Consider the following 26351-nt stretch of genomic DNA (forward strand, 5'->3'; position numbering starts at 1 on the left):
ATTATAATCCCTTAATACCACAGGAATAAATAAAACCCAGTGTCAAATTAAGTACTCTCCTTTTTTTTATTTGATATAAGAAGGCAATCTTGTGACCGTCTGTATTTTTAGAGGGAATATGTAGCCCAACCCCAGATATTTTTTTTTTTCCAGTTTTTTGTCTTTTTATTGTTGTCGTTGTTGTAAATTATACCACAGTAAGCTTGGACATCTATGTTTCCAAGCTGGTCAATATGGATTCACAACTGCCATGATTTTTGTGTCACGGCAACACACATACACATACACACACACACACACACACACACACACACAGACACACACACTTGGACAAATAAAGAGACTGACATATATGCAAAAAACACTGACGTTCAAACATATTTGCTCATTTAAAGTCATTCAGACATATCTAGACTACAGGTGTGTTTGTGTGTATGTGTTTCTTTCGTAGGCCTTTCGGTAGTGTTCAACACATAAATCAGTATTTTAGGAAAGCATACATTTAGAGGCCCGTAGTTTGGATCCATCCAGTAGATCAATATCAAACTACTGAGCCTTAAGGCCACCATCTTTTTTCTTTTAGAATAACAGGAAAAAAAAAAAAAGGAAACTTTTTTTTTGGGGAAACTTAATGTGCCAGTGTCTATACTCATTACTCTTCATACCTCAAAATAAGAAAAGGAAATTCTAGTGCCATTGTATTTGTCATTCTTTCAGAAAGAAGTTGTAAAGAAGTTTCTTTTTTTTTATTTGTACTTATCCATCGGAGACATGCATTCGCATGTGGTCATTGAAGAGCTCCATTTGGTCGAACTTGGCAGGGCAGACGGAGCACACGTAGGTGGTCCCTTCTTGGCAGCTTGCTTCAGCTGCTACACCCACTCCCGTTCCAACCCCGGCCCCTACGCCGGCGCCGCCGCTCACTGGCATGGCGAGGGCCACTACTCCGGCTCCGGGCTCGGGGACGGCAATCGGCATGGGGATGGAGACCGGGCCCGGGTTGCCCGCGCTCACAGACAGCCCCGTGATGGCGCTGGCGTTGCTGTGCAGAGCCATGTGGCGCTCCAGCAAGGTCTTATGTGAGAACTTCTTCTTGCAGATGTAGCACTCATAGGACTTCTCTCCACGGTGCAGCCGCATGTGGACGTTCAGTGAGCTCTTCTGGGTGAAACGCTTGTTGCAGATGCTGCACTGGTAGGCGCGCACCCCTGTGTGTGTCACCATATGTTTAATTAAGTAATCCTTCAGGGAAAACGAGCGCCAGCAGATGCTGCACTGATGAGGCTTCTCACCTGGATGTGCACACAATACAAAAGCATTAAGGGATTGGAAAGAAAAAAAAAAAACAACCAGAAACAATAAGGTTTGCACAATTGAGAGGAATACTCATTTGCGGTGGCTGAACAATTACATCTAAACACGTTTCAGGGATATTCTGTTGCCAACTGTCCAAATCTACTCTGAATTTAATGCTAAAATTGTGCTTTAGTTTGAGAGAAAAAAATTATACTATTTGCATCACTCCTGGGAAAACCGTGCAAATCTTAACCTCCCCATTCTATTCCCATCTCCGTTTCTAAAGCTAATTTAGCTCCATCTGTTCATCCTGTAAACAGCCAACTTGATGAGGGCTTTGACTGAAATGTCAAAATCTGTGTGGTGCGGTCATTTTTAATGAAGGATTTCAGCATCCTCATGGTGTGGAGTGTATAGCAGGCTTCCTGAAAGCATATAGTGAGTTATTAAACACAAAAATGAGCAAATAAGTGATTTGGAAGTGAGTCAAGTCCGTTTTTTGCTTAATTCTCCTGATACGCAGCCAGCAGACTCTATATATGGACCATGTTGCTGGATCGTGTGGAGAAACATCAGATGCCTGAAGCCATCTATGCTACTGTGGTAGCACACACCATGAGCTGGAATTAAGTAAACCTGCATTGGCTTTGTTTTCACTTTTATTCTACTGACTTTTGTTTGCTACAGAAAGGGATTCTTTTATGATTCAAGAGTCCAACCGAATCAAATACCTCTTTTTCAGAAAATAAGTAAACATAATGATTGGTTGCCATGGAATATTCAGATCTAATCTTGCCGAGTGAGCGATTGCTGATTTATCATCTCTGCCGTACACGGCTCTGTCAGAAGCCTCCATATATTGAGTGGTTCTGGCCAGGAAATGGATGGTAATGAATAATAATGGTTGTTTGAGTATCCTTTTTTATGGGACCATCTAATTATATGACATTTGATTCTTTTCCTTTGTCATTATGATTTCCCCAGTATCTAACTGATGAGGCCGACGTTGCCTAAAGAAAGAAGTGTGGCTTAGAAACTCCACGTTTATTTCGAAGCAAAGTAGAAATGACAACAGACACCATCAGCTGTAACCAAATAAACATCATTTTAGGACGTTTTCGTCAGTCTAATTTAGTCTATTTGCTAAATACTTTTATAATCATATATTTTAAAATTCGATGGATGTACTTTGATTGGTGCGGTTATTAAAACATTCCTACAGTGTGGTGCTGTGTTTGCTTTAAAGGGATAGTTTGAATTTTGGGTTCTGTGGAAAGGTTACGAGTAGTCAGTCTCTTACCTTTACTAAATAGCTCTCTAAGTGACCCATGGTCAAAAACCTGTTAGATTTTCTTCCATCTTTAAACAATGTCTGATTTGTAATGAAGGCCCATGCAAAAGTAACTTCCTAAAATTTTAGATCGCCATCGTGGGATGTATGGAAAAATTGGCTGGTGAGCGGAACTGGCCAATTTCCAGCTTTACTGGTCGTGACTATTTAAAAAAACTACAACAACAAAAATCCAATCATTCTTAATTCGTAAGAAAAAAAATCCTTAATAGATAAAACAATGTTGGTAAAAAAAAACACTCTTCAGTGTAGAAGTCTTTTGTGGGAGAAGAAGACTGAAATTGTAGCAATTTTCAGTGTCGGGGAGATGTTAAAAGTTATCAACCAAGGAGGAGAAGAGATGTAAGGTATTTAAAAGGAAGCAAGTTTAATGAATCAGGCTTGTACTTAGGCTCTCAGCAGATAACAGGAAGCCTGAACAGAGAACCATAATGTTGGCCTGTCTTATTCTAACCTTTCAAATTCTGTCTGTTAGGGAAAATGCTGGATTTGGAAATGTTGGCGGCCTTTTGGAAATTTGAGAGTTACGGTAAAGGTCCAGATCTTCCAGGATTAAACACAATGAGACCCCTGTTTACAGTTAGTAACGCTAACAAAGCTAATTGCCTGTATAGCCACTCTAATATAGCTTAGAAAGTCACTTCTGTATTCATCTTATCTTTGTTATAAAATACACTTTTGCCCATAAAGTTGCAATAAAACTTTTTTTTTTACCTCTTCAAATGAAGACTGTGACAATGTGATTTATTTTTGTCGGATAAAAGCAATATTCTTAAAACTATTATAGAGAAATATATTCCAAATATATCACTGTAAAACTTAAACAACAATTGAGTCAATTGAAAAAATTAATCCAGCTAAAATCAGGACCGGTATATCTCTACTACCATTACTTATTAACATGGAAGACTCACAGTAAAGGTCCCATGGTTTTATCGTTTGTAACCAACATAAATGCCAGATTATTTAAACTTGAGAAGGGTGTACCTTTCATTACTATGGCTACATGATTTAATATATATTGAATATGAATACATGACATATTGTGATGGTCTGCAGCACGTTCCCAAAAATGTTCTATGTAAAACAAAACATGCTGAGCATAACTGGGAGGAGAACCTGGAAAACAGAAAGAACGAAACAGAAAATCTGATCCAAATGAATACTAACAACTAGAAACGGTTTGGAGGTTCAAACTGGCAACATACTAATTTTAACTATTTAATGGTTTTGGAGCATTTACTTGCCCTGACTTAGTTTACTAAGATGTTAAACGGAAATACCGTATTGCCATAGAACATTACGAGTAATCGGTCACACACCAGTACATTGTAAATAACCAGCTGTTAGCTTGACTTCCCACCTATAACTAATCTTGAGCAGGTAAATTGCTGACTGCTGACAAATACTTCACGGAAACCCACTTAGGAGAACTGAACAATTCAGTGAAGGTTTAGATAGTGTAACATTTACTGTATGTAAAACAACAAAAATAAGCACCAAAAAGGCATGATATCTTCCTCTTTTATCCTAAACTTAACATTTTTAAAACCATTAAAACTGAATGGTTAAAAATTCCTACCTATTTTTTTACTTTACCTGCTACCAGGCCTGGTTTACAGTAAAGGCATGTTTTATTCTAACCCAGGGGTCACCAACATGGTGCCCTCGGGCCTGTTTAAGTAAATAACAGCACCCACCAGTGAGCTGGATCTAAAAGAGTATTTTATCTAGTTCTGTTTCCTTTTCAATCCCACTTGCATTTATATAGATTTAGAAATGACAACAGCATGGAAAAATGTTGATTTTTCCGTAACATTAAGGTGAGCTTTCAGTAGTACTGGTAACCCTTCATATTACACAGTACCAATGAAGTCGCTCTCATTTTCAAAAAGCTTGGTGACTCCTGTTCTAACCCAATCTACTCAACTATAACCTCCTCCAACATCTCAGAAAATAATATGGTTGGTTTCAACTTGAGATTTGGATGACTACATTTCTTCATGTCCCACATGTTAAGTGTTTATATTCTGTTACTCTCTGAGCAAAATTAAACATAAAACAGCCACATCCTACTGGTAACTATGAGTAAAATAATTATTTAATGGATTATTTAACATTTATAGTTGAAATGTTGACTTACCAGTATGGACAAACATGTGTTTGACGTAATTCTGTTTGGCAGTAAAGGTTTTACTGCAGAGAGTGCATTCATAGGGCTTCTTTTCCCCTGGACCGATCCCTCCTGCAGCCTGCTGCTGCTGATGAGATGGCGCCTGCGGTACCGACATGGGGTTCGGGAATGATGGCATTGCGGGCTGCGGCACAGCCACGAACTGTGGCTGCTGCTGGCCGGGAAGGTAAAGGAAAGGCTTGTGGTCTCTAGACGTCTGTGTGGGGAAGAGTGTGGGCAGGAAGGTGCTTCCAGCAGTGCCCATCACTTGGGAATTGCTGGTCACGGTGAGCGGCATCCTCAGGTTGCTGGTGTGTGATTCTATCTGGCGCATGTACTGGGACATGGGACTGAGTTTGACTGAGTTTGGCAGGACCTGCATCATGCTACCGTCACTAGTGCTGTGGGAAGTGTCCCCGTCCTCCGTTTTTTGCATCCGCTCCGGGGACGAGTTGCTGACCTCTATCTGCACCGGACCTCCTTCGCCCTGCTGCCCCTCCCCAACGCCGTCTCGACTGAAGCCGGTCATGTACGACTGCTGCTCCATGGTATCCGTCTCCGTGCTGATGGACGAGCTCACCCCTGAGTCAAAGTTTTCAACCTTGGATTCGCTCTCCCCGCCCTCGTTGTGGTCGGTGTCGTCTTGGCAGTCCCCCATGTCCTCGAAGCAGGTGAACTCGTCTTCGGCCTCCTGCTTTATGTGCATCCCGCCTGTTTGGATGCGTACCGGTCGCGGCTGCTTGCGGCAGTGGGTGGACTCTGCTGTGGACATGAAGCGGTCCTGCTGGGACCGTTCCTGAATGCGGTGTATCCATGCTGGATCTTGAGATTGCTGATCCCTCTGATTGCTCGGATAATTTGCTGACAGGGGGTTAATGTAAAGGGACCGCTCGCGGGTGCCATTCTGCAGAGATAGGTTAGGGTAGGAGTACAGTGATGTTATTGCACGATCTACACTTTGCTGTGATGTTACTTGCATATAGCCTGACTCTGCATCACTGCTGGGCCCGGAGGTGCCCGACTCTGGCGTGCCACGGGGGGTCTCCTGGCCAGAATCGCCCGGTATCACTGGGAACCCCCCTGGACCGGCGAGGCCCACATTCTGGGACACGATGCGGGTGCACTCATCGATGACGGTCTTGATCTGCAGAATGCTGGCGGCGGTGAGGATCTGGAGAGCTTCTGACTGAGACACTCGCAGGATTCCACTGTACATAAAGTCAATCAGCTTCTGTATGGATTGCACCGAGACCACAGAGGGGATCTCGATGTCGCTGTAGCCCAAGAGCAGCTTGTCCTGAAAGAATGGGCTTCCAGCGGCCAGCACGCACCTGTGAGCTCGCAGCATGCTTCCATGGATCCGAACGGTCACGTCACAGAAGTGCCCGCGGTTTCGCTGCTCATTGAGGGTCTCAAGTACAGAATTGCTGAAGTTGTGGAGATTGATGTTATGAATGCGCTCGGTCATCCCCTTGCAACTGATGTCACCTGCGAAGAGGGAGCAACAAAGCTGGCTGAAAAACCGAGACAAGCATTGACAACCTTGTTCTGACCTCCCATTTAACAGGTCCAGTCCTATAAATGGGAACATCTTCAAAAAGCTCCTTTATTGTAGCAATTCAATAAAAGAAAAATTGGAACGGATATATTCTAAAATATGGTTTTGTAACCGGCACAATCATGTAGGACGGTGCCAATAACAGAAGCTAAGCTGTTAAAGGACATCGCTAATGAAGCTAACTTCTCAGGATGCAAGCATATTGAGGGAAGTTTGGTGGAAGGAAAAAAGTGTGACAGATTAAAAGGTGCATAAGCAACAGGGATAACCACAGCCTTGAGAACACTGTGAAGCAAAGCACACTGAAGCCTTTGGGGCAAATTCACCAATGGTGGACTGTGGCTGGAGTCAGTGGGCCTCTTTCAGGTAACGATTTAATTCCATGAGCTACACGTGTTCTTTACACCTGGCGCTAAACCGAATTAACCTGACCTGCAATGGGCGGTTGAATTAACAGGGCCAACATTACAGCCCCTGGTCCACCACGAAAGGTAATCACAAGCCGGTGACCACTATGTAATGTAACGGGTAATACCAGATTGTGGAATAAGCAGGATGCAGTGGTATGGAACAATGTGAGGACAGCTGCAGAAGCCTCTATGAAGCCTAACCATGATGAGGCTGCGGTCAGGTTTCACATCCGACACGTCAGTCTCGACAGATTGACGTATCTGATGTGAAAAGACAAACTAATCCATTCTTGAGGCTTTGTGGTCTTGTGTTTAATGCAGAACTACGATCTAAAAAGGGCCGCTTCAAGAATCACAGATGTATGGAGGACATAGGCTACAACTTTTAAATCGCATGCGTTAAGCAGAAGCATTTTATCAATGGGAGAGGTGTGTGTGTGTGTGTGTGGGGGGGGGGGATTATGGGAAGACTGTCATTTGCTGCAGGGTAGTCCATTGTATTTCATCAAGTCCAAAGTCAGTGAAATTGGCGACCAAGCCATTTTAGGGCAATTGCTGCTTAATAAAGATTCTGATTTTATTTCTAGGCAAAACGTGGCGCCCAGATTATCAAAGATACCTGATTTAATGACCAGATCACTGTGCTGGCAAACTGCTCCCATAGAGAATACATGGACTAATGTCAAGAGGAAGAGATACGGCGCACTCAACAACGCAGGTGAGCTGAATGGCGCTAAGAAAGCAACCTGGGTTTCCTGAGCACCTCAGCAAAGCTACAGGCTGATCGCTCCCATGCCATGAAAAAATGTCGAAATGAACAGAAATAAACACTTGAAATATAACAGTCTGTTTGTAATGAATATAGATTTATAACAAATGAGTTCCATTTTTTTGGACTGAATTACCAAAATAAATGAACTTTTCGCTCTGTTCACCAAGAAAGCTTTTACCTTCTACACACGACGGCAACATGTTGGCTAATTTTCCAAAACACAAAAATCTATATTAAGAATGAAGACAAAATACTGTCAAAATCTTCCGGTAAAGTGAAGTTAATACAAAATAAATGCTTAATCTGTTTGCCCACAAAGAGTATTCTTTTTGTTTATATTGATACTACAGCAAACACTGATGCTGCCTATTACTCTGCCTGATATATAAAAGATACATTTCGCCTGAGTGAAGAACAATTAAGATGATTGTCTTATTAAGCACTCATAGACGGTGTTTTTCTGAAGTGCCTACAACAGCCTTTAGGTGGCGCACTGGGCTAAAAGGACAACAGGCCTCTTTTGTCAGCCATGTGTTCATGATGATGCCGTTTCCTAACTATCCTTTGAATACACTAAATGTGACCTAGCTGATCAGAGATAACCTAATGTGCTTTTTCTGCCTCAGCGGGTGGACGAAAAAGAAAAGAAAAGGAATATTCAAATGAAATAAGGAAGAAAGAGACAACTGAGATATTTAAAGCTGGTCAAAAATGTATTTAGTTGGCATGGTAAAGCTTTTCAAGTATTGCGTTGTTTTTACCTGAAGCTGTTGTCTTTTTTTTAAATACTTCTTTACAAATAAAAAAAAATGCTCCTTTTAACACTGAAAAATAAAAAAAGGGATGTGAAAATGATATATAATTTTAGAAAAACTATGTATATACAATATGTGTCCGAAAAAAAAGAAATAGTATAAAAAAAACAAAATCTCAAGCAGAAATTAGAACGTTATTATTAAAACTGTGGAGCAAATTTACTTTTTCTAAACAAAAGTCAAAATTACCGTTTAAAATGTGAGGTAAATAAAAATAAAAATAAAAATGAAGGTGCCCATTACTCACAGTTAGATGATGTTTTTTTTTGTGTTCTAAATGAAAATGCTTGTGGGGCTGGCAATGAAGAGCGGGTCAATTTGCTGGTGGAGATGGCTGATCAGTGACCTGGTGCTAGGCAAGGCTGTCAGTCCTCTCTGTCCAAATCATGGGTTCCTCTGCTACAGTGTTTGGAGAGGAGGGGAAGGGGAAAAGAGAGAGAGAGAAGGGGGGGGGGGGGGGGGGAGACAAAGACAAATCTTAATGCCACATTCTGCCTGTCGATGTTGCCACTCCCTTAATGAACCCGGAGCCACAGTAACAGGAATATCTGCCACAGACGTGCTGCAACAGATGTGTGAAGAGTTTTTACAGCAAGGCGAGTGGACGTTTCTGTGATCACATGACTTCAAAATCACAAATCAATGTTGAAAATGATTTTGCCTTTGGTATCCAGTTTTTTTTTTTTTTTTTTTTTCCCTCTCCCCTCAACTGCGGGATAACAAAGCCCCACCCTTGTCAAGACGAATAATCTTTCGTTCTCGTAAATTTCAAGGATTTCCTTTTGTCTGAAACAGTAATTTGGAAGAAAATCAAAACGACGATAGGTTTTTTTTCCATCAATCCAAAAATTGTTATCTGTGCAATGTTGCATACAGATGTGGAGCAAATGCAGGCTCTATAATAATAGAGATGAGTCAAATATTAAGCACGCAAGGCTTTCACTGGAAATCACAAGAAAGGCATTCAACAGCATGAGGCATGTGATGTGCTGGTTTGGTGACGCCAAGAAAGCCTGACACAATTGCTCTTCAACTCGACAAATGCGTTAGCACGTAAACGTTTGACCCCAAAAACTGGCACCAAAAAAAACAAAAAAACAAAAAAAACAGTGTAAGATAAACCGCAGAGCAGTAACACATCACTTAGAGTCACGCAAAGTGGGAAAATACAGAAAAGCAAGAGAAAAATCATTTTCAAACACGTTCTGTTTTATTAGTGTCACATCGCTGGGAATACATTAAAGTACTACAACCGGCGAAGCTTTAAAAGTATCTGGAAATTACACACTTATCCTTAATGTTGGTTCAGTTTGACCTGACACTCTTAAATATTTTTTTTTTATGTGGGGTAAATTGAACATGGAACAAAAAAACAAAAAAAAACCACATTCAGTACCTGTTCCATTTGCCACAACAATAAATTGAAGTGCTCTCTTTCTAAAATGCCAGCAACCACACCGGGCCGCTGAGTAACCAGAACGAGGCTGGGGATTTGACCAGACCTGCACACTACTGTTGACACAAATGATTCTTTCGCAGCTATCAAGAAATTCTAAGGAAGAACCAAACCGCAGATTTCTGACGCCTGCAGTCTGGTAGATTAATGCACCTTTATTAGATTTTTCTGTGCCAAGGTAACAGATATATTTTAGACAACGGATGCGCCTCGAGGAGGATGAGTTATTTTCTGATTTTTGTGCTGTGGAGCGGAATATCTCGGAGAGAAGCAGGAGGGAAGACGCTCAGACGAAACGAGTCCCCGTTCACTCGGGCCACCTTGGGTCCGCCTGCTTCCACTTTGAGAAGTTTTGAAGTCACAGCACCTGCGTGCGTGTGCGTGCCCTGAAACATGCTCGTCACCTCAGATATTTGATACGGATAAGCAACGGCATGTTTAACAGCAGAGTGTGATCACTCCGAACGGAGACGAACCATTCTGCGTCACGGTGAGCAGTCCCAAACGCACCGCTGATCATGTAAAATCTTGTTTTGACCACTGTTGGTCAAGACAAGATTCTACTTCCAAGTAGAATCCATAAATATGACATTTTAATAAATTTTTTACTTTTACTGCTATGAAATTCACTTTAAAATCACCCGTGTGCACCATGCCGACGAGCCTTGGGCATATCGTCCCCAGTCTATACTGGTTTCAGTTTTTCCTTTGAGCTCCATCCGGCTCAATCCGATTTTCTTCTTAAGGACTTTATTGGCTCTGTGTCAATTTGTCCCATAGCCAATTTGTACCCCCCATTTTGTGCCTACTGTAAATAGATTACTTCCAACCCATGAACCTACATGAGACCTTGACGAATCGCTTGATTTCTCCGTGTAGGAGGGTTGGGCGATACGACAGTATCAGATCGTGGAGGATTAGAAGGCGTTGACGAGTTGCCAAAGAAGAGAGAGACGGCGTGTGAGGCGCGTTCTACGCTTTTTGGTTCTATGCTCCTGGTCAGACGCGGCAGTTTCCGTTTCCTCCCTTTTCTTGCAGCGTTCTAAATTAACGTAGCAAGAAAAGAGAAATGGTTGGTGGTGTCAGTAAATAACATCGTAGTAAGGTATTAGTATAGTCGGTCCTTATGGTTTGAAAATGAAATGATCTTTGAAGTCATTCTCGGGTACCTACCTATTTAAAACCGAGCTTTCTGCTTGGCCATCGACCGCATCGTGTCGGACGCCTACCTGCAGCTGCGCGCAGAAGGCAGTACAAGCCCAGTGGGTATATTTTAATCAGCATAGAGCACCAAGTGCTTAATGTGGCTTTATTGTGTCTTTTTTGGACCATATAAGTGCCTGTGCACGTGGGGCCTTTTGAAGTCGTTTTAACGTTACAGGCAGAAGTAGACTACAAGAATAATTCTCTCCCCTAGCACTTACTAGCTATGTAGCAGCTAATGCTAAAAAAAAAAATCACAATAAATAAACATTCAGTTGGATGTTTGTCTCGTTAGTCTGCGAGACTTGTGGACTACTGTCCTTGTGTGGATTGATTTTTGGCCCAGGAGCCAGAACAATTACAAGACGGTTTAGACCTCCGTTAGCAAACATGAACACGGCAAACCTCAATAAGAGCCTTAACCACGTATAGAGTGCTGCGACCTTCAGATAGATTTCTGTAAATCTGAATAAAAACACGTTAAAGTAAAAGACTCGGAATGCTGGGTGCATTGTGCGTTCAAGCTACAGACCACAAATTTTCCCTGACAGGCCCGACATCTAAAAAAAAACAACATTCTAAGAGGGTAGGTGAGAGTGATGAAATAATGTTTTTACAACTACCTATATTGCTACTAATGATGTTTATGCTGAGGTTATAGAAATTTGCTAAGTTTGCAAAAATCAATGATATCAAGATATTTTATATTGTTGTATTACAGTTTAGATTTTCATATGTCCCTGTTATGTAGCAGGTTTAATCTTAACCCGAGCTCATTCTTAAAACCTCATCTTCCTGAATTAGGCACCGAGACATGAAGTAATTCAAGTCTTACAACATGTCAACATAAGAAATGCCACTTAGGCTTTACACAATTTGGCAAAATTATAAAAGACTGGTTAAAATCTGTTTAAAAATGCTCGTTGGGCTTTTTATACAGGGCAATTGTTATTTTATAGTGAAAGAAATTGTGATATAATATTTTTGCCATATGGTCTATCCATACCTTATAGTTAAGTATTTTATTTTTCTAAAGATTTTCTCTGCTCACCCATAATATCTGACTTTTGATTAAACCAAAATAACTATGGGCAACCAGCTAGTGCAATTTATTGGAGTCGCAGAACTACAGTTCCTTAAAGCAATCTATGACTAGATTACAAAAATCAAAAGCGGGTACAAAATGTCCCCACTGTGGGTACAAACTGACACACGGAGGATACAAAATGGTTTGTAGTAGAATACTCTGGCATTTCTTGTCTCAAAGAGTCTGATATGAAAAAGTGACTATAGGCCCTGGATATGAACGTGTTTTATTGGTGTTTTAGACTCATTTGTGATTTGGTCACTTGGTAGGAAAAGGTAAATGGAATATATTTTTTTTTTCTGTGCGTAGGTGATTTCCTCATCAACAGCCAGACAAGATACCATTGTACTGTACTGTACTGTAAAACTACCACTGGCTAAATAAAGCTGGCATTGACTTCCTAACTTACAATCAGCAATAAAACTGGGAGCTTTTTTGATTTTTAGTAACTCTGGACTCCATTTGATCAGTTCTAGTACAAAATGTAAAAACATTTAACATTGATTGAACAAAGATTCTTGCAGGTAATTCGCACCAACTTCGAATTAGACAAACATAGAAATCACAACACACAAAAATGTGTTATATATCATATATTTATCCCTCTGGTAGATTTGGATAAAAAAAAATTATTTTAGATTAAAAATGAATGCCTGTCTCATTTTTTTATCAGAAACAATATAAAAGAGTATCGATTAAAAAAAATTGTGTTCACTTTTATTAAACATGTCAAGTCAAAAACTAGTTATATCCTTCTCAATAATCAGTGGATTAATATATACTGCCATTAAAGCAATCAAACTGTTGTCATCAGCTTTTTGCATGTTTCCACTTGTATTTTGACAGTTTATCTTTGTTGACGAGCTCCAAACCTTTGTGGTTGGAAGGCGTCCTTGACATCAATCTAATCTTGAGCTCCTTCAACGGATTTTCTGTCGGATTCAAGTCAGGACTCTGGTGGGGACTCCAGGAAGTTAATATCACTAGTATCAACATGTTCATGTTACTTGTACCCATGCAATCATTTTGCTTGGGCACAAAATGGTTGGTTGAGAATAAGAAGTAAGAAAAGATGAAATGGCAATGTGTAGGCATGCATATTGAATGGGTGATGGGGTGAACTGATGCTGTAGCAGACCATTATACTAAGTGTGAAATCAGATTTTAGATTTTTTTTAATTAATATTTTGAATTAATTCTTCTTGTTCAGCACTTTGCCCAGTGCCTGTTGTTTTTAAAGTGCGACATAAATAAAGTTGGCTCGGCTAGATTCGCATTGGAAAAAGGCAAATGAAGGAAAAAAACACTCTTCCTCATTACCCGGTCTGAACAGACACACAGTAAAGAAAAATCCCTTCCAAATTGCAGTGATTTGGAGGCCTCCTTACCATCACCCTACCTTTTAAGCTTCCTTCCCAGACTCCCTGGTACAAGTTCAAAAGCCTTGGTACATTAAACTGGTACTCTGGCTGGTCTGCTTCAAACATTTCTTACACTAAGAAAGATACATGTTGACAAAATTGCTTTTAAATCTAAATCTGCAAGGATAAGATTAATTTGGAGTCTCGCTGTACACAGATTATTATTTAAAACACAGTTTCCGATTTGTGAAGAGAAAAAAACTGGTAAAACCCAAGAACTTGGGATCTTGTCTTATCTTGTGCGCTGCATGTAGTGTTACACCTCTCGTAAAAAAAACAAAACAAAACAACCAGCTGATTTCCTCCATTATGGAAACGTTTTCATGTAAAAATCGAACAAACAAAAAATACATTTTTCATGGCCCTTTGTGCATTTACACACATTTTGTTAAACACCTGAATGTACGCTCAATCGTAAATCTTTGACCTCTTTTCTTGCCCCGCGGGGCTTACCTCGAGCTGCGACTGTATCCAGCTGTCACTGACCCCTTTTCTCTTCCTTTCTTTGTTTTTGACAATGCAAACATGTGTGTTGATATATATTCCCCCGTTCGGCTTCCCTCTCCCATCCAGACATGTAAATCCACCTGCCTGAGGGGTAAAGTGAGGTGAACGCTGGCAACAAAAGGAGCAGGCCAGGGGAAGGCAGGCTACTGTTGCCCAGACTGCCACTCACAACAGTGGTTCCATTTTAGCCGTGACACAGTGGGTGAGCAGCAGCCAGCGCCTACCTGCAGTGAATTCTAATCAGCCCAGGGGTCTGCCTCCCCTCCCTCCCCTCCTGTACCCTGCCTCGGACTAAAGGGGCTGATGATCCTTCAAAATTAATTAGATCCTCGTAGGAGGCGGCCATTTTCTCTCACTTGCCAATAGAAAATAGTATAGGAAAAAAAAACAGAAAAAAAAAACAATAAAATTTAGAAATCGAACTTAATTCCACATGTTTGCACCCCTCGGCCCGTCATATTGATTTTTCCCCGCGTGTGTGCCTCTACCTGTTTCCTGTTTCATGGTGCTGAAACTCTTTTACTCCATATGTCTATGTGTCCGTCTGCGCCCCCCCCCCCCCCCTTACACACACTCTCATTTTTTTTTTTGCCTCTCTCCTTACAAATCTTCCCCAACGACCCCCACTCACCCCACGCCTCTCTAGCTGCGTCTACGCTCTCCCAGCTCTGTGTCTGCCTCTGTGGAGTTTACTGTCAATAAATCCCCAGAGGTCAGTTTTGTCTGCTGGAAATCAGACACAATGCTTCAGACCGCCCCAATGCAATGCATGCTCTGCTGCTGCCACCACAACAAAAGGCTGAGGAGGGGCGGAGAATGGGGAGGAGGGGGTGAGCGACAAAAAAAAAAAAAAGAAGAAGGAAAAAAAAAAAAAAGAAAGAAATTAAGACAGGATGGGGATTGCAACTTCACCAGCCAGGCTCCAGGTTAATCAGCTGCCTGCATTAGGTGACAAGCTCCTGAAATACGCTGCATCAAATTGGACATTAGTTAATCAAGAAGGGGGTGGTGGGTAGAGGAGGGGGGGGGGGGGGGGAATTGGGGGTTAAAATGGTGAGGATGGGGGATGGGTCTGAAAGGAGTCACATGAGGCCCGATTATGAAAGGAGCAGTATCAGCCACGTGAATAATGTACATGTTGAATATGCAAATAATGCTTACAGCGCACAAACACTACAGGCACATATTCAAGGGCCCTGGTACATTTAAATCTGGAGACAAAAGGGCCACGGGGCACCATGGAGAAGCTCATGTCCTCGCTTGTGCACGCAGCGTCTCTATGACTCTGATGGAGACGTGCACATGGATGAAGGGTGCTTTCGTTGAAGTTTTTCCGCTCGCAACCTCTACAATCTCTAAAGTCCTCTGTTTAAGGAGTAATAATTAATTTCAGGCCAGTTGACCCTTCGCGCACTTTGCGATCCGGCGCAGTTCAGTCCGCGGCGTAAATATATAAAAGGAGGGACACTGTAAAAAATGCTCAGCGATAATGGCGCAGATTTGATAGGCGATAGAGAAGGGTGTGTTTGATAGAGGTACACCATGTTCACCTGACAAACAGTATCCAAGGCACAACTCATTGTTATCACCAACTTCTCCTAAAAGAACAGGGGGGGAGAAAAAAAAAAAATCTAATTAAATGTCAGGGAACGTTGAAGGATCGCGGCACTCCTCTATCTACACCATAATAATTTATTAAAAATTATTCATCTCCAGCCAACAAAGTTGTGATTGCTGATTAAATCCGAGTAATTCAGAGCACCGTATCTCTTATTACCTTTGAGTGTTTCCCTATAATGCTGCGAAGCACTTAACACTTAAGTAATGCATCTAACTCGTATACGCTACATGAAAAAAAAAAAAAAAAAAAAAAAAAAAAAAAAAGGCAGCAGAAAAACAAATCGCAGTGTCAAGATTTAATTGATTTGCCTTTACAGCAGACGCTTGGAAATCATCAACAAGCACACGTAGGCTGCTGACAAGTGAAGCCAAGATGTTCACACAACATTTACATTTTAGTTTTCATTTCGACTTCTCCTTTGGCTGAAACCTTAGGGGGCGTCATTAAAAATCATAGTTTTAAATAAATAAACAGTTTCCTCTACAGGTTTGAAGGAAATTTCATAAACACTCCTCCATACCTGAATCTTTATAAACTTTAGCAACGAGAAGACGGAAGGGTGTCCACTTTCCCAACTTTAGCTCAAACACGCAAACACAATTCACAGAAATAAACACCCTCCTGTTTCGGTCAGGGTGTCATGGAATAATTACGCCAGAGAAATGTTATGACCACACGTAAGCTCAAAGTGCCTGAGTGACCGGCATTATGATTGTGCGTTTCTGTGAATCAGAGGAACGTGTGTTAGCGCCGTAAAGCACCCTAAATTTAATCTGACTGTTCGCGATTAGTTCCACTGCCAATAAAACGTCTCAAACAGAAAAGCAGATTAATTTGTTAAGGCATTCGGTCCGACAGAAAGGCGCTCATTGTGACAGGATGTGCTGCTTTCAAATTAATTCCTCAAGCATATAATAATAATAAACACTTCAAAATCATTACGCAAGTTGAAGACAGTTAAAGTATTTTTTTTTTTCCTTCAACAGAACAGCTTGTTTCGGCATCTTCATTTTGTGGAAAGAACACATTCACCATGACCTGTTAACCACAGCAGCTTCATTGTTTTTGTACAGATAGGTGGGATAATCAACTTCTAATACACTTTTCTAGTCAATGTCCACACAGACACTGAAGAATCGGTGCCATCAGTGAAATCTCCTCTCTGATTTTAATGAAGGCTCATCTAGTACCAGAAAACAAGCAGCCCTTACTGGCTCATGGCCATTTAAATTAAAGACTGTGAGTCGCTTTGGTGATGAAACAGAGGCATTTGACCAAAAAAAAAAAAAAAAAAAAATCAGAGTTGGCAAATGGCTCTGCTTTTTGTTAATGAGCATTTGACCAAAAGCGAAACATCTGACTACTCATATGACAGACTCTGAAAAACACCTCTAACCGTTATCGTTTAGGCACAAGGGTCCACAGCAACTGCCTCTCTACAGCCACTACACAAGTCAAGGGCATTCTGGCTGCCTAAAAAGAGACCTCACAGGCCATTAAGAGATCTTCATGGACCTACACGGGTGCTTATGTAGGAGATTTCTATCCATTACTGGTGGTTGCAGTCATGAGTAGGGGCGTGACAACACATCCAGCTTAGGAGACATGAGATAATACAGAATGTTAGGTTTGGGGCAATCCCGATTTTTTTTAATTTTTGAAAATCAGAAACTGTGTTTTAGAGAATCTGTAAGCAGCTTTTGGACTACAATATTCCAGCCAGATTTGACAAATCTATATATTGTGGGGTTTTTTTTAAAGCTCATTCCAATCTAAGATGCTCTAAATGCTAATAAATAACTGAAAACACCCCTTATTTGTATGGTGTAAAATTACATATTTATAGTCTGATAAGTCTGAAAATATTAGATTTTTGACTACAGTATCAAAATGCTGTCCAGACTTCTTAAAAAATGCAAAAAAGCCATCAAGTTTTGTGGATGGGAAACTTTAATCCATATGCTAGCTTTAGCATTGTTAGCAGCTAATGGTTAGCCAAGTATTTTTACGTTGCTAACAAATCGTAATGGTAGTGGCTTCTTCAGTGCTTATCTAACCAAACTTTGTTGGCAAACCTGGTAAGCAGTCTTTATTAGCAAATTGTCAAAATAAAAGGGCAAATCAACAATTTTTTTGTCATTTCAAAATAAAAGTCTGAAATATGAATCAATATGTCAAGTTTAAAGCGCACACATTAACTTCCAGATCTTATAACAATAGCTTAGACCAGACAAAGTCACGTCTTGAAAGCAGCTGCATGGCGCTTTACAAGACAGACTTCCCTTTGACTAGAAAAATATTGACATTTTAGTACAGTATTTCCACCCATCTTGCCTTGACCAATCAACCAGGTAGAATCAGCTACTTATAGTTGTATTACTTAATAAAGAGCAAAACGGCACAAATTGTGTAATATTCTGCAGAATAAGCACTTAAAAACTATATATATATATATATATATATATATATATATATATATATATATATATATATATATATATATATATATATATATATATATATATATATATATATACACACACACACTCCATTTGAGCAACAGGAGCATTATTATTAGAGATAATAAAGTATTAGCAAACCATAAAAGTCACTTTCTATAAATATGAATATTGCAGGTATTTGTAGCAGCAGGATGTATAGCAACAATGAGCAGACCATATAATGGTGCAGATAGTACCCAGTGCAATAGACTTAATACTGACCATGAAATTGCTAGATTTTTAGACAAAGCTGTCATACTATGAGAATCCCATACCGGCCAATGCCTCGTACTGACTGTTTAATTTAAAAAAGGGGGGAAATAAACATCACAGTAAGCAGAAACTCATGAAGCAAATTGTGCAGCACATAGGACTTTATATCTTCTGAAGAAAACAAAGTGTCTCCTGACTTTCTGTCCTTAGGAGATAAATAAGCAGAAAAAGTGCTGTGAGCTGATATAACACAAGACAATGTGTAGCTTTTGGTATTGAGCAAGCTCTTCTTGCCCCGAGAACAGCACTCTGAACGTTTTACGTGTTGCTTCATATATGGTTACTGGGAATAAATAGTATTGTTGCCGCCACAAGTTTTACAGCCACGTGTCGTTAATAAGACACAAATGGATAAGTGAGCAATTGTTTTCACTGATTTGCTGACCAAGGCACTTAGAATAAACACTGGGCCTTGTTGGCTATAATCTGACAGGCAGTTTAGACACCAACAGCAAATTTACATTACTACGCCACTTTGTGAATGTGACTGTAAGCAGATTCAGGAGTTCTGTGCCATGTGTTTCACCAGCAGCTGCACGAGGGTCTGCCGGCTCGTGCTCCCTCGTGCAGCTGCCGCGAGAAACTGAACATTCACAAACGCACAGGGGTGGGGAGGCGTCAAGTGGTTCGAGCTCAATCCTGAAGTTTTGGCAGCAGGTCCCGGTTTCAAGGTTCAGCTTTGTGGCCTCCCTCGTAGAATCTGAGAGCCTCGATATTTGGCAGGTGAAAGGATTCCGGCTGCCTTAAAATGTCACACCATACGGCTGTTTGTTGCGTTTTAGTAAAAGGAGGACAAAAGAAATGGCATTGGGGGGGAAGAAAAAAAAAGTTTCATGATGTTGAAAATTACCTCAGAGTGCATCTAAAGTATCAACAGTACAAATATATCAGAGTGAGAGAAAAAAGTTGTGGTATGTACACCCTAAATTAACTCGTGGAGAGACTCCCATTTGCTTCCGTTAATGTATCTTTTGTGTGCCGAGAGTATTACCAACCTAAGAACCTATTTTTGTGCATTAAGCTGCAAACTTGAGTGTCATTACACACATGCACACTTCCCATAAAAAAATGTAGGATATTAAATCTGAAGGATTTAATAAAAACACGCTGTGCTTATTCTGAGCAATACGGAGGTTAGCACTGTTTAGTGTATTTATAGTCCCACAAGCTGTTGTGCAGTAAATACAGATTATATATGTCTCAACAGCTCATTTGACAAATGACATCTAAAAAGGGTAACGCTGACACACTGAAACACAACCGAGCACCACTGAATCCTATACACACCATCACCAAGTGATGCTGGGTTTTGGGTCGGTGGTCTGCAGCCTGGCTGGGTAATACTAGGTCCGTTGAACTGCACACGTGTTGGCACAAAAAGAACGCTTCTGGTTAATCTGGCAAGGCGTGGCAATCTAATTACACTGGGAAAGTTTATCCAGGCAGCACCGTGTTGCAAAACAAACTTAGGCAAGCCAGCTATGGAATTTCTCAAGAAATAAGCGAGATAAAGGCCAAAACCGACTCTTACGTACACCCCGTGCAAGAGAGACAGATAGTGAAACGGGGTAATGTTGAAGTAAACGCAAAGCGAAAGACGTTGTTTGGAAGGCTGACAAGCTTGGAATATCGGTTCAGAACATAAACTCAGCAGATATGCCACTGGTTTAATAGAAATTAGGCTTTATTAAGGACAATAAGGTTATTCAGCTACAGAGAGCGTTGGTTCTCAGGGCACGTGTCACATGTAACATAGCCAGGCTGAACGAACAATAAAAGAAGCACAGTGAATATGTACATCATTGCCAAAAAAACAAAAACTAACGAATACATGAAATCTGAAAATATCTGATAAAATCCCTATTTCTTAGACTCGCCTGAGACATATTTACCAATTGAGCGTCAGTAACTGTACTCATTCCTTCTGTAGAGTCCTACAACTGAAGGAAACTTTTGTTTAAAAGAGAAAAAAAAAATCAACAGACTCAAAATATCTAATGCTAAATAACGACGCCAACTGCCTTTAAGCCTTTGTTGAAGCTCTATTGTAAAACATTCGGCCTAGCTTCGTTTCCCAGGGAGATTTGCTCTCAGGGTTGAACCTGTTATTACTAGCTGCCTGCAAAACAGCAGGAAAACTATGCCTGGCTGACTTGTCAGGGTGGTACTACTAGTTATATGGCATATTGTAAAATTTGAGCACACAGCCAATTATCATTCCATATTGAGGTCACAACGTTTTAATAATCTTGGCTCTTTTTATGGTAGCAACACATCCAGCGCCTCACAAAAGTAGCCCTACCCTATGAACTTTCTACATTTTATCACACTGCAACCATAAACCTAAATGTTCTTTATTGGGATTTTATGCGACACACCAACATGAAGTGGTGCAGAGTTGTGTAGTCGAAAGAATATGACGCATGCTTTCCAATGTATTAATATATATATTTTATTTCTATTTTTTTAAACTGAGAAATATCTGAAAGGTGTGGCATGCATTTAGATTCAGTTCCCCAGAGTTAATGCTCTGTAGAACCACATTTTGATGAATACCAGCTGAAGGGTTTTGGGGGTATGATAACTTGTGCGCATTCTTTATTGCGGAACATCTCAATAGTTAAATTGGAAGGAAAATATAAATTTTCAAGTCTCGCCACGTATTCTCATTCTGGATTTTGACAGGGTCATTCGAACAAATGGATATATGCTCGAAATCGTTCCATTGTAGCTCTAGTTGTGTGTCCATGGTTGCTATCCTGCTTGAAGGGGGAACCTCTGCTCTAGTCTGAAGACTTCTGAAGCCTACAACATGTTTTTTTATTTGCAGGATTTCTCTATATTCTGTCCGTATTCCTATCAACTCTGACCAGCTTTCCTGTCTCTGTTGAAGAAAAACAAGCCAACAGCATTGTGCAACCACCAGCATATTTCATGAGGGAATGGAGTTCAGGGTGATGTGCAATGTGAGTTTCTCCCACACAAATAGGGTTTATCACATACGCCAAAATGTTCAGTTCTGGTTTCACCTACAGGAAAAATACGAACAGTCCCATTGTCAAAGCACACCTAGATTTTACCACTTGAGCTGCGGAGTCCTGCGGCTACCCCAGAGTTAGCGAGCGCATCTTCTCTGATTCTCTGATTAATGCTCTACGTCCACAGCCTGTCAATTTCACCATTTCTCAGCTTTGAATTCAGGTCAGCATTGTCTTCACATTTTTTTAACACCACTTTTCCACTTAGAAAACTGCTCCAACCTGTAAAATAACCTAGAACTGAAGAATTACTTCCCATCAGGCTGTCACCACCAACAGGACGGGACGTTTCTCACCATCGCTCTCCTTCCCATCATGGTCTGTTCCAGGCTTAGTCTGTCCTCTGATTTGTTCCATGAGCAAAAAAAAAAAAAAAAAACAGTTACTACAGAGGAGTGACCTCATAAGGCGGGGGAGATAATACGACCGCCCACCACCTCTGTTTATACGGTAATCATCTAGCCCTTTAGCCCTCCTAATGCCCATGAATTGCTGGTCAGCGTGCTGTGTTGAACGGAGCAGACAGATTTTCTTTTAAAAAGAACAATCTATAGTTCATAAGCACAGGAGTGAAACCTAAGCTGACCAGCTTTTGCTGCTAATGTTACTATAAAAAATCCCGCAGCTATGGCAGGGACTATTTTGAGCAGGTCATATTAAATATAGGATACTTCATTTGCACTGTCACGGTTAAACGGAGAGGCTGTGAAGGGCTTTGCCTCAATATAGATTTTTTAAGTCATCTCGTTTTTTGCAAATAGGGGGTTCGTTTTAAGCAAACGTACAGCAATAGCATACGTTAAATAGATACATCCTGCTAACTCTGTAGCCATCTTCCTCCTTTTTGTGTGTGTGTGTCAGCCTGGTGACCTGCCTTCCTGTAAAAGCATGTTGGAATACGCTTGGCTGACCCTGAACAGGAGTGGGAATGGGGAAAAAAAAGATAAGAAAAAAAAAAGAAGAAGAAGAAGAAAACTGTGTGAATGAATGAATGCATTAAAGAATGAATGATGAGACCGTAGCCAGCAGCAAATCCCACGACGGTTAAAGGACATTTTGTCTTGGAAGCATTCATTAACCTATTCAAAAAGACTATAAAAAAATAAAAAAAAAATAAGCTTAATGTAGGTTTACGTAGCAGATGCCACAGTTTTAATTTAAAGCCCTTGGGCGAAAAAGTGCCACCGAAAGGCGCAACTAATATTTTGGGTAAAAAAAAAAAAAAGCACCTACATGAAGCTTGACATGTGGACTGCATCTACTTTGAAAATGCATCGCCGGTGATACAACCACCACTTCAACAATCACACCGTTTCCTTTTTCTATCTCTCTAATTACTTCAAAATGTCAAAGCCATTGTGCAACATGGCCAGCTGCTTTGACAAAACTGGATATTTGTGTTGCCATTTGTTTGCTGTTTAACAGGTTAGACGTGTGGTTCCTTTGTTACCTTGACCGACAGTTGTAATTCAAGACTTTGAGGGAAACTTACCGTTGGGATATCTATTTTATCCTAAAATCGCATTTCACACAATCAAGCATGAATTATTCATTTAAAAAAAACAAAAACTGGAAGGATATTATGGGAGAGTTCAAAAGCAGGCAACATTTTGTGATGTTACTGTAGGTCTGACTAAGTTTAAATATTTCAGTGGTGCACCACAGTGTTCTGTGTTGGGACCAAGTAATTTGATACATTTATCAAGTAAATATTAAAAATTTCAGTTTTTTTATTTTTTATTATTATTCCTGTCATGTTTGCTGATGATACTCCCATCCCATCAGTAAATATAGCTCGGGTTCTAAAGCAAACAGGCAGCAATATTTCAATCTAATCACATTTGATTTAACGAAAATAACTAAATTGTTCCTTCACTTGTGCAAAGCAAACGTCGTGGTATTTGGGTATGACAAAAACTTAAGTTGAGATAAAAATAGAAGGTTTGAACACAGAACGAGTTCAAGAAATCTGATATCACGCCGAGTGACAATCGTTCACAAAATTATCTAAAAATGCCGTATTAGTCATCGTCAAAACAAAATGTTTAAAACATTACAGTCATGCAGATAACTTACTTTCATTTAAGATGCACTTTCATTCCGTACGGATCTTTGGCGTTACCATATTTAAGTTATGTGTGGACGTCTGGGGGGGAAAACCCTAACAAAGTTCATTATTTCCACTGTATTTATCCCAAATAAGAGCTATAAGGTCAGATGTGATGTAAGATTTTGTAAACACACTTTTATATGTCTTTTTTTTTAAACATTTCTTCCCACTTCTGGTTGATCTCAAAACAGCACTGGTTGTGATTAATGTAAGGAACAAACTGTTGGAGGAAACTGCTCCGAGATATTTGTATTAATATATTGACAGAGAGGTGGATTATAATTTAACTGGTTCTCTATTTCAACTGTGGTGTAAAGTGCAAGATCACTTTCTTAAGCAATGAGTCTAAATTAAATAAAATAATAAAAAAAATCTTAAGCAAAAATAAAAGTAGAGGACATCAACTTTTAAATGATAATAATAAAAAAAAAAAAACTGGATAAATCTTAGAACAAATACTTGCAATAGATTTCCCTTCAACCATGCAGCGAGCACGCCCTGACTTGCAAAAAACCATATGGGCAGCGGGGTGAACTGAGGACACACATGCACCTTGGCACACATACAACTTTCCTATTAGAATCCAAGATACATTTTACACATCATTTGAATACTTTGGTATTGAGTTTGTCATTAAAGAGAAAGAAAAAAATGCAGGTTTAAACGCTTGTTTCTGTCATGCAAAACCAGGAAACAACTGAGACTTTTTTTTTTTTTTTTTTTTTTGCATTTCAGGTTCTGGAAAACTAAAACAAAATGCGCTTGTTGTTAAAAAAAAAAAAAAAAAAAAAAAAAAATCTTCAGGTCAAGTTGTAACACGACCTGAATTTTAATGAAGCCAGCCCTGCAGATATACAGAAGTACAGATCAACAGTCTGTTAGTAATTCTATCATAGGTAATGGAAACACATGGTCAATTTCTCTTTAGTTCATCGTAACTGGAGTGCACGCACTGCATAAAGCAACCGTCCAAACAATAAAGGGCCGTTTCAAACTAAACCTCAAATGACATGTTAAAAATAAAGTCTTCTTGAAATGCATGATATGTATGAAATGCATGACATCAACAGTGCACTTCATAGGAACGTAAAACAGACCTGCATGGGTGTATTTATCCGCTGCATTTTGTTAAAAGAATTTTTTTTTCGAGATACTAAACAGTGGCACTGATAAAAAAAAAAAAAAAAAAGGTGGACCGTATCCACCTTCTAGCTATTTGGGAATTGTAACTGTGTTTCATAAGACTCCATAAGGTTTTAGAAGTGAACAAAAGCGTCCTGACAACTGCCTGGCACATTCGCAAATACTTATTCAGTCTCAGTGTGTGCTTTCATTACGCATTCTTGCGATACTTGCAGGGAGAGAAGATTCCAAACAAAAGTCCCCTTAAAATCGAAAAGCACGCCATGAAGTTAGTCAGTTTCCTACACTTTGCATGATCTTAGACTTACAGAGCTGCTAATATGAATTTGGATTAAAATCTCTCTTTTCATAACCGATCTTTGAATCCTCGGTGGAAATTAATTGGAAGAAAAAAAAAAGGTGGAATATTTTTTTTTTTAATTCTCCTTTTCAGTGGAATGAATAGACCAGGTTTCTCCCTTGAATACATCTATAAGCTTTCATTCAGCTGTATCACAGGAGCGTAACGGTTGCATAAAAAAAAAAAAGAAGAAGAAAAAAAATAAAGATCGCCTTTTACTTAAAAACAAACATACACATGTCCTGGTCTGGTCAAAAAAAACAATAAACAAAATAGATTTTCCTCGCTTGAAGCAGAGCACATTTCCTTCTATATTTGGCTAATGGCTAGAGGGGGACTCACTCACCATGACTCATTGAATTAACATTGTTGTGTTGCATAATCCAACAAAATTACGAAGGCAGTCTATAGAAGCTCTCTATAGGTTTTGTAACGTTTGTAATTTAATCTAAAGTCATTGGACTTTTTGAGAATGTATATAAAGAAAAGCATATCATATGTGCCAAAGGTCAACGTAAATGTATATGTCATTTCATTTAAATTATGAAAAGCAGAGAGGCTGAATGAAGATACTTAGGTGAACTTTGTCGTGTACAACACATTTCCTCAAAACTTTACTGAGAACAGGGAACAATGTTAGGAAACTAACCTAATGTAACATAGTATTGCTTTTAACCCTTTATGCCCGCTGTGAGCCTTCAGAATCAGAGCACATTTTTTTTGTAACATTAATCTTCTACAGTTTGCAACTAGAGATGCGCCGATCAATCAGCCAGAGATCGGAATCAGACGATTTTTCCCCTTAATCGGCTTTAATTGAGCAAATACTAATCTGCAAATCTTTTTTTTTTTGTTTTTTTTTTGTTCTCCAATTGAATAAAAGAATCAAAACTAAAAAAGTACCACTGTTTTTTCGTCAATAAAGGCTTCAACCAACAAACAGCGCGTACTCCGACGCACTTTTTTTTTCTCCAAGTAAACTGAAATCAGATAAGAGTTAAGGACATATACTTTGATGCATGAATGGGGATAATGTCGTGATTCCTTCATTTTCAGCTGGATCCAAAGATCCTCGTTGCTATCAAAGAACCTGCAGCACTTTTCCCCTGTTTTATGTCCTTGAAAAGAAAAAAAAAAATCTAAATCAGTCAATGAAACCCCAGAAATTGGTAGTGGCACAGTGTCTCTGATACAAATGCACAACAACAGGATTTGTTATTGTCATGGGGGGAAAAAAAACGAGAATTTGGTCAAACTGAAATGATCATATCGGATC

At 39.8% G+C, this 26351-nt stretch overlaps 1 protein-coding gene across 1 annotated transcript in view; it reads right to left on the minus strand.

Annotated features, from left to right (window-relative positions):
• Positions 1 to 735: 735 nt before the first annotated feature.
• Positions 736 to 26351, minus strand: part of zbtb20 (zinc finger and BTB domain containing 20) — a 30822-nt gene continuing 5206 nt past the window's right edge. The window contains exons 2-4 of the mRNA XM_012855342.3: positions 8623 to 8774; positions 4791 to 6308; positions 736 to 1292 (exon numbers count right to left, since the gene is read on the minus strand). Coding sequence (XP_012710796.1) covers positions 757 to 1292; positions 4791 to 6288 — 2034 coding nt within the window. The 5' untranslated portion in view covers positions 6289 to 6308; positions 8623 to 8774 and the 3' untranslated portion in view covers positions 736 to 756. The remainder of the gene's footprint in view (positions 1293 to 4790; positions 6309 to 8622; positions 8775 to 26351) is intronic.

The sequence above is a fragment of the Fundulus heteroclitus genome, chromosome 11 (genome assembly GCF_011125445.2).
Source record: "Fundulus heteroclitus isolate FHET01 chromosome 11, MU-UCD_Fhet_4.1, whole genome shotgun sequence".
Classification (NCBI taxonomy): Eukaryota; Metazoa; Chordata; class Actinopteri; order Cyprinodontiformes; family Fundulidae; genus Fundulus; species Fundulus heteroclitus.